Raw genomic sequence first — 12,620 nt, 5'->3', positions numbered from 1 at the left:
ATTTGCAAATAATCTTGTCTCAACACATATAGAGCTGTGTAGGCCGCTATCTTAATGGGCTTTGACGTGATTTACCAAAATACTCTATACTCACTTGACTGAAAACAAGATGTGGCTCAGAGCATCATGACAAGGTGTTATCAAGGTGTTTGTGATGGGGGAGAAAGGAGGCAAACAAACTTGATTTAAAATGACTTTCTGAAAGACTTCACACCAAAAAAAAATCATCATTTGTAAAGGAAATGTTGAAGGTAGGAATGGAAGACATGTTCCTAGAAAGTTCTCTAGCAGAATTTTGACCAGATGGCCAAGTTTTATAGCTAAGCTCTTCCTCTGAAATGTGCCTATAGAGTTTCTGGCAACAATGGCTTTGGATGTACTCTCCTTGATACCTCCACAGTGGGGAAAGCAGCGTTCTATGAAGGAGGCTCAGAAGGCAAGAGACAATTTTTCTTTCCCAGAACATGCTCAGCCATTAAATAACTAGATATACATCACACCAGCTCAAAAGCAAGAAAAAGTGGGGCTTGAGGCAGGAGAAATAAAGACATTGAGAATAAAACTGTGATCCAGAGAATGAAGTCCGTCACTGTAACCAATGTTTTCCTGATAAAGTTATTTAGTGGACCCATGTAATTACAAACCTCTCCTTTAGAGGTGAAGTCCAAGAAAAAGGAAAGAAGAAACTCATGGAGTTCAGATGAAAATAAGTTACTGAGTATTACCACTCCCACTTTTGAGAATTAACTAGAAGTCAGTGCTTTTGATCTACTCATGATTGAGCAGGTAGACAGAAGAGAAAAAAATGGAAGGAAGAAAGGTCTTCACGTATTCAGGAAGTAAACTCATGGAGTTATGATTTCCAAACAGCCAGCTCAATTCCTTCGCTGCTTATCACCTATGAAAGCAAGACTTGGAATTACCAGCTTTGATGTACTAAGCCTTTCATGCACTACAAAACCTTGTTTAGCACAGGAGCATTTTACTTCTCCCCCAGTCTTGGGTTTCCAATCAAGTGTGACCACTTGATTACTAAATTTTAAAGTGTTGAGGAAGAAAAACACGGGAAGAACACCTTTTTTGTTAGTTAATTGCAGCATTTCACTGTTCCTTCCTTCCCCAGGAACTTTAACTCTGATTCATCTCCCAGATACAGAACCTGCCTTTGGCCCACACACACACCAAGTAAAACTGAGTATGTACATACAAGTGTATGACCGGCTAGTATAAACCCCAGTCACCAGGGCCATCATCTAATCACTGACTCTGTGTACATTCATACACACAACTTTACCTTGATGGAAGACAGCCACACAGGGAATTAATTTCTTTTCACCACCTAAATCCCATTCTATGGATAAATTCCATCTGCTGGTCTGAGATTCGGTTTGGCTGGGGTAGGAGAGAAGGAAGAGGAATGGGATTAGTTAACTATTTTCTTCTCTTTCACTGGACTAGAAAGGAAGAGGAGTGGAGAAGCAGAAAAAGATGCTGAAATACATTCCAGAGGACTCACATAAAACAGTGGAAACTACAAATATGTGAAAAACACCTCTAAACCAGGGACGGAAAAAACTTGCTTGATAAAATCATTACATATAATGCATTGATGCATTAGTATTTCTCTAAAAGTTTGGAAGACACATGACCAAAGTTCCATAAATATCTACAAGTACGTATCAGTTCTGCTCTGCAGAACTAACTCCACCTTTGTCAGGACCTGCTACCTCACCCTGAGAACTCATGCCATGCTTCAGTTCCATATCTCCAATACTAGCTTATTCTTCCTTCTCCACCACAGATCTACCAGTAACCAAAGTACGACAGGATGTAATAGCAGGTCACCAACTAACTCCGAACAGTTAAAGAGAGTATTTCTTCCATATATCCTACCGATTAAAAAAAAAAAAAAAGAAACAGAGACAGATTATAAAAGTATGTGTTTCAGCAAAGTCTGGGCTAAATAACATTGTATTTGGCATTAAAAACAGCGGAGTTGATGGACTCTGGTGAATGATAGTTGTTTTTTTTCTTCAAGATTGATTATTTTTTTATTATTATTGATCTTATCTATCACAATAAAGCTGAGCTAATTTTACTTAGTTAGAAGAAAGAAGGATGGGAAGGGACAACAGAGGAGTGAAACACTGCCTGAATTCACAATTCTTTACGATAAGTAGCATAACTCAGTCCGTTAAGTACGATGGTTTCAAGATACCATATAGTACATTCTAATCTGATACTGAAGCACGAACATAAGCCATCCATATTGTAAACCATTTCCTTACTTGTATTACAATGCAATTGAGGGTATTTGATATGTGAATTCCATCTCATTCCCTTACTGGATAATATGTTCTACATTAAAAAAGAAGCAAACTGCATCCTGCAATATTTGCTCAGCAATATGCCAAATGAACTGGCAGAAGGAACAAATTACTTCTGCTCTCAAGTAGGGCGGATACTATTCTTAGGTTATCAGAAAGACTGGTGGTGCAAAAGCATTATGAAGAGTGCACAGCCAGCCAGAGACAGGCAGACTGGGCTGAAAGCCGGAACCACAGAGCATCAGAGGTACTGGTTTGAAACCATACCTTGAATCACTTATCCGCTGATGCTGGACAGGGCATGCAGTAGTTAAGGGCTCCACTTGAGTAACACAGGTAACGAATCTCAGTACAGCTCACAACGGACAGCCAGCCACATGACAGTCAGATGTCAAACAAAAGAGCAAGAAATTAAAGGACAGTCCACATCCGTATCAGCTCTTGACAGTGAGAAAATTCATTCAGGAATAAAGACAGACTTTTACCCTATGGAATATGAGCTCAGCTATCACACAGCTAAAAGGGTCTTACTACAGGGCACAGCGTATGTATGACAGGTGGGTGTACTCTCGTTCCTAAAGCTGACACGGGGCCACTGTGCAGCACAGAGTGCAAAAATTAAGAGCGCAAGGGCTCCTTCGTATGGGTCTCAGCAATCCTTAGCTATCAAAGCAGGTTTTCTGAACTCTTAGAACTCAGGACCAGTTCTGCTACCCTATATTCAGTAATTCATCGAGCAATATATCAAATTGTCAAGTAAGACAAAGGATGTTTATGAGCATTTCATTACTTCCAGAGAGAAGTACAACTCCCAGTGAGAATTATTTTTTGTGTTGTCTTATTTAAAAACACTAATTCCTGACGAGCAAAAAACGAATCATCCTTGTTCTGCAGCTAAATTCCTAAGAATGAAAAAAATCTTTCTACATGTAATAGTTGAACCACAAGTCAGAGTTCACTTAAAAACAGTAATCAGCCAGAGTAACATTTAAGTTTAGGTATCAAGTAAATTCTGTCAGACTGTTCCTTGCTCGTATTTTAAATCCACAACCGTTGTATTTCTGTATTCACTGCACATCAGTAATCTCTTTTCATAGATCTTATTAATAAAAATAATTAACTGCAGCTATTTTTAAAACACAGTTCCTATGCTTAGTGACTGAGACCAGAGAGAACTTCTAAATGTTCACTGTCTTCTGCAGTTGACGGCCACAAGTTGTTACCTAGAAGCTGATGAGGAAAATTTCATCAAGAGGCAGGCAATGCACCACTGGAGCAGGTCATGCAGGCCGGCAGTGGGATCTCATCTCCCCTATTAACACTACATCAGGTCAGCTTTGGCTTTGTCCAGTGGGAAGTCACACTTAGATGACCTCCAGATGTCCCTTCAAAGTATCATTTCTATGATGACTCTGTTTTGGGGTGAGGACTCCTCAGTGGGGTGGTGAAAATTCTCATTTCGCCAGATTTTCTTCAGCTTCCTGCTTACAAAATGGCTTTATACAGGCTCCACAGTTTAAGCACTTAACACTTGATAAAAACAAAATGCTCTTCCAGAAATAATCTTATTATTACCACCACGTTAACTTGTCGGAGAATTCACTAAGCACAAATTACCTATAGCAGGCAAACATCTAGGACTGGATTTTACAAACCCTCAGAGATATGGATTGTAAAAGCCAAGTGAGATTGGATTCTTTTTTGTGTCCTATCACTCTCCCTCTGGAAAGTGATGTGGAAAGGTCTGGGGTGGTGGTGGTATTTTTTTCTTTTCTGTTTTAGTTTGGGTTTGTTTGTTTTACTAAACTGAAAGTATATAAAAAAAAACCCAAACAAACACATATTTCTTTTTTAAGCAAACATTTGAAGAACAGCTTTTAAGTGGTTATCTGGAAATGCAGTGCCTTGATTCAAAACTTGAGCATTCTACCTGTTCAACAGCTCAAAAGTAACAGAGAGCAAGCACTGTGGCAGCATAAACACTAGCCACGTACCTGCCAGCTCTCAAGAGCTTGTCTCTGATATACAAGATGCAAACAGTAATTCTGGTCAAGCCTTCGCTAGAAGCCCATTCTCATCACAAACACGCATGTTAATTGCTTTTCTCTGTACGGAACAGTAATTAATGAAACAAACCGTTCTTTTCGTTCACCTCTGTGCTACGGCTTAATTGGCTGGAGTTGGGTACAGATGGTCAGAATACGACTCGCAGGAGGCACCCCTGGGAGGTTTAACCCCATCCCTGCCTCCCTCCCGCAGGGCCGAGCAGCAGAACTCTCCCTCCCGCCGCGGCGCGGCCCCAGCGCCCCCACACCCGCGCCCCGCGCCCCCTTCCCCTTCGCACGGCGACTTCAGGCGCAGCCCCGCAAACTTGACAGACTTCACCCCTGTCGGGCGACGGATTCCCGGGCACACGGGCTGGTCTGGCGGAGCCGCGCCGAGGCCCAGCGCGGCAGCGCCCCGCGCCCACACCGCCGCCCCCCCCCGCCGCGGCGCGCACGGCTCAACCTGTTGAGTCCACGGCGGGACGGCCCGGCGGGCGCGGGAGCCGCGGCCGGGCGGCAGCGGGGGGGGCGGGGGGGCTCACCTTCTGCTGCCGGCGGGCCATGTCCGTGGGCTGCTTGGCGTTGAAGGGGTGCGCGATGCACCTCGCGATGAACACGTAGAGCTGCAGCCGGAGCCGCTTCTCCCGCTCCTCTCGCTGCAGGCGCTCCTGCTCTTCCCGGCCCTCGCTCAGCACCGAGGGGCTGGGGCTGGGGCTGGCCGCCCGCGCCGCCCCGGCCTCCCTGCCCCGCGGGTCCCGGGCCGGCGCCGGCGGCAGCGAGCGCGGCGAGCCGCCGCCCGCCGCCACCAGCACGTCCCGCCGCTCCTCTTCGAGCACCTCATCGGACTCCTCCTCGCTGGAGGAAGGGTCCAGCATCGCGCTCGGCGGGCGCGCCCCGCGGCCGGGCGCGGAGCGAGGCGGGCAGCGGCGCGCACCTTCCCGGACACGTCGAGTTTACACACAGACTGTTTCCGAGCGCCGGCGGCCGCCGGGCGGGAGCGGAGGGGCGGGGAGGGGAGGCGGGGTTTGGGAAGGGGGTCGAGCCTGTGTTGCCGTGGGAATTGCTCCGAGCGGCTCCCGGCGGAGGCGGGGCCGGGGCCGGGCGAACACCTCCGCCTGCCCCGGCGGGGGCCGCGGCCAGCAGGTGGCCGGGCCGGGATGGGCGGGGCCGCGCCGTGCCGTGCCGTGCCTGCCCCGCCCCGCCCCGCCCCGGCTCGGCTCGGCTCGGCTCGGCTCGGCTCGGCTCGGCTCGGCTCGGCACCGAACAGCGCCCACGCGGCACGGCTCGGCACGGCTCGCTGCCGACCGCAAGCTCGCTGGCATCCGCTGCCATGTAGTGTGGGGGAAAACGAGGGGCATCTCAAACGGCTCCGGAAAAAGAAGCCACGGACCCCGGGCTCTCAGGTGGGGAGCGACCTGATGCTCAAGCCCGCCTGACTTTCCCAGGATACTTTGTCGGGAGCCCGCTGTCACACATAGGTAGTTCGCAGCGCTCTGCCATCGTTGTTGTGGGCTGTCTGTGGACCCAGCCAGGCTCACGTTAGCCTGGTTATCTTCACGCTCACGGCTGTGAGAAACATGTGAGAGCCTGCCGCTGTCACGCTCTGAAATGAAATAAAAAAGGCTTTACTGTGTGCAAGCTAGATTCCTAGAGTCTGACTGGGGCCCCTGGGGGGAAAGGCAGCCCTGCCGGAGGTGGGCAGGCACATCAGGTTCCATGTGGATCAACGGGTCCATCCCTCGCTCCCTGCACACCCGGGCACGGTGGTGCCGCTGCCGGGGAGGGTGCGGGAGCTCCCGCACAGGGCCGGGCCGGGGGTCGGGGGGACAGCGGCGGCGGGGACGGACTGGCTCGCAGAGGGGCCGCGTGCCTGTGTGCTGCTTTGAACCCCTGGTAAGGGAGCGCCTGCCCGCACAGCCCTATCTTTATTGTTTATTTTTTTAATTATTTTTATTATGCTTTGTTTATTATTTTTCCTATCATGTTTCTCATGCCGTGCTGAGAGACAGGAGTAAAACGTCCCAGTGCGTTTTATTTCTTTCCAGTACAGCCTTTCTAGATTGTTTCTCAACATCTACAATGATAAAACTTCTGCCTATGAAGAAACTATCAGAATGCATAAAAGAGCTGGAAAACTCTACAAGCTATTAATGCAACTTTTTTTTCGGTTAAATGGCCTTTTGGAGGATAGAAGCTAGAAAATGTGAACATTTTCTAATAGTGGTGGGCTTGCATTTTTCGCTTCCACTTTCAATTCTCCGCCGTTCCCCCCTGCAAACGTGTGGCGGTGCCGAGCGCCGGGAGCCCGGGCGCTGCCTCTGGATCCCTGCCAGGGGAGGGGGAGAGCACGGGGGAGAGCCCCGCTGGCCAACGCACCGGCTTCCTTCGGAGCCTGGGTGCTGAGTGGACCAGTCGTCTAGAAACAGGGAGGGTTATTTATGTGGCTGCCTGGTGTCCTTCACATTGATTCCTAGCAGTAGGCAAAATTTGTGAAATGCTTAAAGGCAGTCAGGGAAAAGCGTGAATGTCAACCTATTGGACACCTCCAGCCACAATTCCTTAGTGCAGGAATTGCTAAGGCCCGTGTTCGTGGGTACCACCATCACCAGTCACACGTCAGTGCTTGTGTTCCCAGTGTATCACTGCAAGTAGCACCAGTCCTGTAGTAGATAAGAGGTAGCTCCACAAAAGATGTGGAACTGGTTACTGTAAACCACTTTTCCACTGAGAGGAATACAATACGCACTCAGATTTGTGGGTGCCTTTTGCAATAAATTGTTCTTATCCTAATGGCAAATAAGAGTAAAGTAACTATACAAAACTTGCCACCAAATATGTGCAAAGTACCAACTGGGATATGAACTCTCAGATTTCAGAAGTCAGGTCCCAAACATTTTTAAATGTAGTAGCTCAGTCCAGCAGTGTCATTTCACAACTACTGCATTAAGGCCAGGGTGATTGTGTTATCATACATAAGATTACACAATTTACAGAATCACAGAACGGTCAGGTTGGAAGGGACCTCTGGAGATCATCCAGTCCAACCCCCTGCTAAAGCAGCTTCACCTACAGCAGGTGGCACAGAGACACGTCCAGGTGGGCTTTGAATGTCTCCAGAGAAGGAGACTCCACAGCCCCTCTGGGCAGCCTGTCCCAGTGCTCTGCCACCCTCAAGGCAAAGAAGTTCTTCCTCATGTTCACATGGACCTTCTTGTGTTGCAGTTTGTGCCAGTTGCCTCTTGTCCTGTCGCTGGGCACCACTGAAAAAAGTCTGGTTGAACTCTTGTTTATAGAAAAGATTATGTTTGCTCAACTAGCTGCCTGCACTTATTTGAAGAGAAAATATCTCTTATTTGCTTCATGCTTCGTATCAGAATCACAGAGTTGCTGAGATTGGCAGGGATCTTCTGAGATCATCTAGTCCAGCCCCCAGAGCAGGGTCACCTCGAGCAGGTTGCCCAGGGCTGAGTCCAGTCAGGTTTTGAATATTTGCAATGATGGAGACTTCACAACCTCTCTGGGCAACCTGCGCCAGTGTTTGACCACTCTCACAATAAAATACATGTTTTTCTTATGTTTAAATGGAATTAATTTCCTGTATTTCCTTTTGTGCCCATTACTTCTTGTCCTTCCCTCAGTACCACTGAGAAGAGTCTGGCTTTGTGTTCTTTACTCCCCTCTGTCAAGGTATTTATCTACATTGGTGAGATTGCCCTGAGCCTTCTTTTGTGCAGGTCAAAGAATCCCAGCTCTCTCAGCCTCTCCACATATCTCCCACGCTCCAAGTCATTAATCACCTCCCTGACCTTTTGCTTGGTCCAGTATGTCCATGTCCCGCTTATACTGTGGAACTCAGGACTAGACCCAGCACTTTGAATGTGGCCTCACCAGTGCTGAGGAGAGGGGAAGGATCACACCCTTGACCTGTTGGTGAGACTTATCCTAATGCAGCCCAGGAGGCTGTCAGCCTTCACTGCTGCAAGAGTCTGTGCTGGCTCATGTTCAGCTTGGTGTCCACCAGGACCTAAATCTTTCTGCAAAGCTGCTTTTCTGTCAGTCAGCCCCCAGCTGTCCTGGTGCATGGTAGTTTTCTTCTTCAGGTGTAGAACTTCGCAATTCCCTTTGATGAACTTCTTGAGATTCACATTTGCCATTTTCTCCAGCTTGTGGAGTTCCCTCTGAACAGTCACACAACCTTGTGGTGTATCAACCGCTCCTCCCAAGTTTATGGTGTCTGCAGACTGCCAGAGGGTGTGCTCTGTCCCGTTATCCAGGTCGTTAATGGAGAGTTTTAAATGGCGTTGGTCCCAGTATCAATCCCCAGGTACACCACTACTGACTGGCTTCCAGGTCACTGTGCTGCTGATCACAACGCTCTGGGCCAGGCAGTTTGGTCAGATTGCACAACACTTTACTACCCACCTATCTGGACTACACTTCAGTTTGTCTGCGAGGATATTATGGGAGACAATGTTGAAAACCTGGCTGAAGTCAAGATAAATGACATCCAATGCTCTGCACTCATACACCAAGCCAGTCATTTGGTCATAACGGCCTTTCAGATTGATCACGCATGATTCTCCTCCATAGATCCATGCTGGGTACTCTCAGTCATTTTCTTGTTTTGAATATGTTTGGAAATAGTTTCCAGGATTATTTGCTCCTTATTTGCTCCATCAGCTTCCCAGGGATCAAGGTGAGGCTGACTAGCCCGTAGTTCTTTTTTCTTACCTTTACTGAAGATAGGAGTGATGTTTGCTTTCTTCCACCACTTAAAACATCCATTTAAAATGTCTTCCCTAGAGCTGCATGCAAAGGACCTCTAGCAAGGTATTAAAAGTCTTGTACCTTACTTTCAGGCCTCGTCTTTTCTCAGTGTATACCCTTATTTGGGGAAAAAGATAAAAACAAGAATGACATAGATTTTATTTTCTGTCCAACCGTGCTCAAAATAGAATGTTCTCAACTTGGAATTGACTGCATCGATAAAATGAATTGACAATATCCATCAGCATATCTAACAGTTTAGGATGAACACTCCTACCTTCTGCAGCTACTTTTAACACAACCCTTTATCTGGTATTGAGCATTTCCATTCTGTAGAGCTGCTCTCATCTAACACTATTTGAGTTTTTGGTTCTGATCTTTTGTTAGTTCTTGGTGCTATTTTTTCATCTGGTGCATTTAAAAGTAGAGTATCTTCTTTTATATTTTAAATATCGTTGCAGAGTCTGAAAGCCACCCTTCCTGAATACCCTTTGTCTACTTTACAGATAATGCTATCATCAAATGTTGGTGGCATCGGCATTGTAAGAATTAGTCAGAACTTGTCCCTGAATTCCTCAGATGCCTCTGTTCAAATGCTGCTCAACCAGTTAAGTACACAAACGTCAATGCAGAATGTTTATATTCAAATACCTGTAAGTTCAAAAAATCCAACCACAACAATGAAAAGTCATTCATTAGCTCTCATTAAGATAATCTAACAAAACCCATTTTATTTATACTTTCCCTTCACTTTGTCCAACCTCAGCACAGATTTACTTCCAGTTGCACTCATTCAAGTGCAATTTTTTTCTGCCTTGATGTTATATTTTGCATAATTTAGTCTGTAGAGCATATTTATTTTAACAAAATAGTGTTAAGAACTGGACTGTTCTTTTTTATATGTCAATGAAATGAGGATTTTGTCAATAAAGTTTGGTATTTAGTGCATAAAAGAAGCAGTAAAAATGATGAAAAACTCAGCTTTGAACTCATCTAAGACTTTTATTTCATGGACTCATGTATATCATATAAATCATATATTGGTTTGGGTTGGAAGGGACCTTAAAGATCATCTAGTTCTAACGCCCCTGCCATAGTCAGGGACATCTTCCACTAGACCAGGTTGCTCAAAGCCCCTTCCAGCCTGGCCTTGAACACTGCCAGGGATGGGGCAGCCACAGCTTCTCTGGGAAACCTGTTCCAGTGTCTCACCACCCTCATCACAAAGAATTTCTTCCTAATATCTAATATAAATCTACTCTCAGTTTCAAGCCAGTCCCCCATGTCCTATCACCACATGCTCTTGCAAAAAGTCTCTCTCCAGCTTTCCTGTAGGCCCCCGTTGGGTACTGGAAGTTTTCAAGGCCAGGTTGGATGGGGTTGAGCAGCCCCAACCCTCTCAGCCTGTCTTCATAGGAGAGGTGCTCCAGCCCTCTGGTCATCTTTGTGACCCTCCTCTGGACTTGCTTCAATATGTCCCTGTCCTTCTTCTGTTGGGGGCCCCACAGCTGAACGCAGTACTCCAGGTGGGGTCTCACGAGAGCAGAGTAGAGGGGGACAATCACCTCCCTCCACCTGCTGGTCACACTTCTTTTGATGCAGCCCAGGATACAGCTGCTTTTCTGGGTTGCAAGTAGACACTGCCAGGTCATGTTGAGCTTCTTGTCATCCTACATCCCCAAGACTTTCCCCTCAGGTCTGCTCTCAACCCATTCTCTGCCCACCCTGTGTCTGTGCTTGAGATTGCCCTGACCCATGTGCAGGACCTTGCACTTGGCCTTGTTGGACTTCAAGAGATTTGACAGGCCTGCCTCTCAAGTCCGTCACAATCCCTCTGGATGGCCTCCCTTCCCTCCAGTGTGTTGACTCACCCCTCAGCTTGGCATCATTGTCAAACTTGCTGAGGATGCACTTGATCCCACTGTCCATGTCACCAACAAAGATGTTGAACAGCACTGGTCCCAGTACAGACCTCTGAGGGATGCCACTCATCACTGATCTCCACTTGGATATTGAGCTGTTGTCCACAGCTTTTTACGTATGACCATCCAACCAATTCCTTATTCACCCAGTGGTCCATCAGTCAAATCCATGTCTCTCCAATTATATTGGGTCTGGCTGATGTGAGGATAATTTTCCCCACAGCAGCACTCATAGTGCTGTGCTTGTATTGGTAGGTAGAAAGGTAATGATAACACACCGGGGTTTTGGCTACTGATGAGCAGTGCTTGCACAGCATCAAGGCTGTCTCTCCAAGATTCCCTCCCTCACCACTAGGCTGTGGGTGGACAAGATCTTGGGAGAGGACATAGCCAGGACAGCTGACTCAAAATGACCAAAGGGACATTCCATACTATATGACATCTCAGCTAAGAGAAGGGGTGAGGAAGTGGAGACATTCCTTATTTATGACGTTTTTCTCTGGAGCAACCACTATGCATACCAAAGCCCTACTTCCCAGGAAGTGGCTGAACATCATCTGCTGATGGAAGTAGAGGATAACATCTTCTGTTTTCTTTGCTTCCACACACGACCTTTGCTATTGCTTTATTAAACTGCCTTTATCCTGATCCATAAGTGGGTTTTTTATCCATCCTTTTTTCTCTAATCCTGTCCTGCTGAGGAAGGGAGTGATAGAGTGGCTTCATGGACACTTGACATCCAGCCAAGGTCTTAACTACATCAGTTAAGAGACAAGGCTGTCATGTGGGACAGTGTCAAATGTTTCACGCAAGTCCAGGTAGATGACATAACTTGAACTTGATCTTCTCCTACAGTGGGCAGTTCTTCATTCTCCCAGTTGCTGCCTTTGCCTTCTGCAACTTGGGCAGTGTGGCTGGAGCACTTGCCAGTGAAGATCAAGGCAAAAAAGTCATTGAGTACCTCAGCCTTTCCCATATCCCAGGTAACCAGGTCTCCCATTTCCTTCTGGAGAGGGCCCACATTTTCCCTAGTCTTCCTTTTATCACCCACATACCTGTAGAAGCTTTACTTGTTGCTGTTGATGTCCCTGGCCAGATTTGATTCTATCAGGGCTTTAGCTTTCCTAGCCTGATCCCTGGCAGCTCAGGCAATCAATTCCTCTGTATTCCTCCCAGGCCACCGGTCCTTCATTCCACCTGCTGTAGGCTTCCTTTTTGAGTTTGGGTTTGTCCAGGAGCTCCTTGTCCACCCATGCAGGCCTCCTGGCATTTTTGCCTGCCTTCCTCTTTGTTGGGACGCATCACTCCTGAGCTTGGAGGAGGTGATCCTTGAATATCAACCAGCTTTCTTGGGTGCCTCTTCTCCTCAGGGCTTTATCTCATGGTACTCCACCAAGCAGGTCCCTGAAGAGGCCAAAGTCTGCACTCCTGAAGCCCATGGTAGTGATCTTGCTGTGCACCCTCCTTGCTGCCCTAAGGATCTTGGAACTCCATCATTTTGTGGTCACTGCAGCCAAGGCTACCCTTAAGCTTCACATTCTGCACCAGCCCCTCCGTGT

At 47.2% G+C, this 12,620-nt stretch overlaps 1 protein-coding gene across 2 annotated transcripts in view; it reads right to left on the bottom strand.

The window, feature by feature from the left end:
- The window catches only part of CADPS2 (calcium dependent secretion activator 2), a 323,550-nt gene extending 318,197 nt beyond the window's left edge, over positions 1–5,353 (bottom strand). For both annotated transcript variants that reach the window (XM_055808537.1, XM_055808536.1), the window contains exon 1: positions 4,915–5,353. In XM_055808537.1, the coding sequence (XP_055664512.1) occupies positions 4,915–5,247 (333 nt within the window). In that variant the 5' untranslated portion in view covers positions 5,248–5,353. The remainder of the gene's footprint in view (positions 1–4,914) is intronic.
- Between the last annotated feature and the right edge of the window lie 7,267 nt (positions 5,354–12,620).

This window comes from Falco peregrinus, chromosome 6 (assembly GCF_023634155.1).
Source record: "Falco peregrinus isolate bFalPer1 chromosome 6, bFalPer1.pri, whole genome shotgun sequence".
NCBI lineage: Eukaryota > Metazoa > Chordata > Aves > Falconiformes > Falconidae > Falco > Falco peregrinus.
Note: the sequence above shows the minus strand (reverse complement) of the source record. Positions and strands in the feature narration are given on the sequence as shown.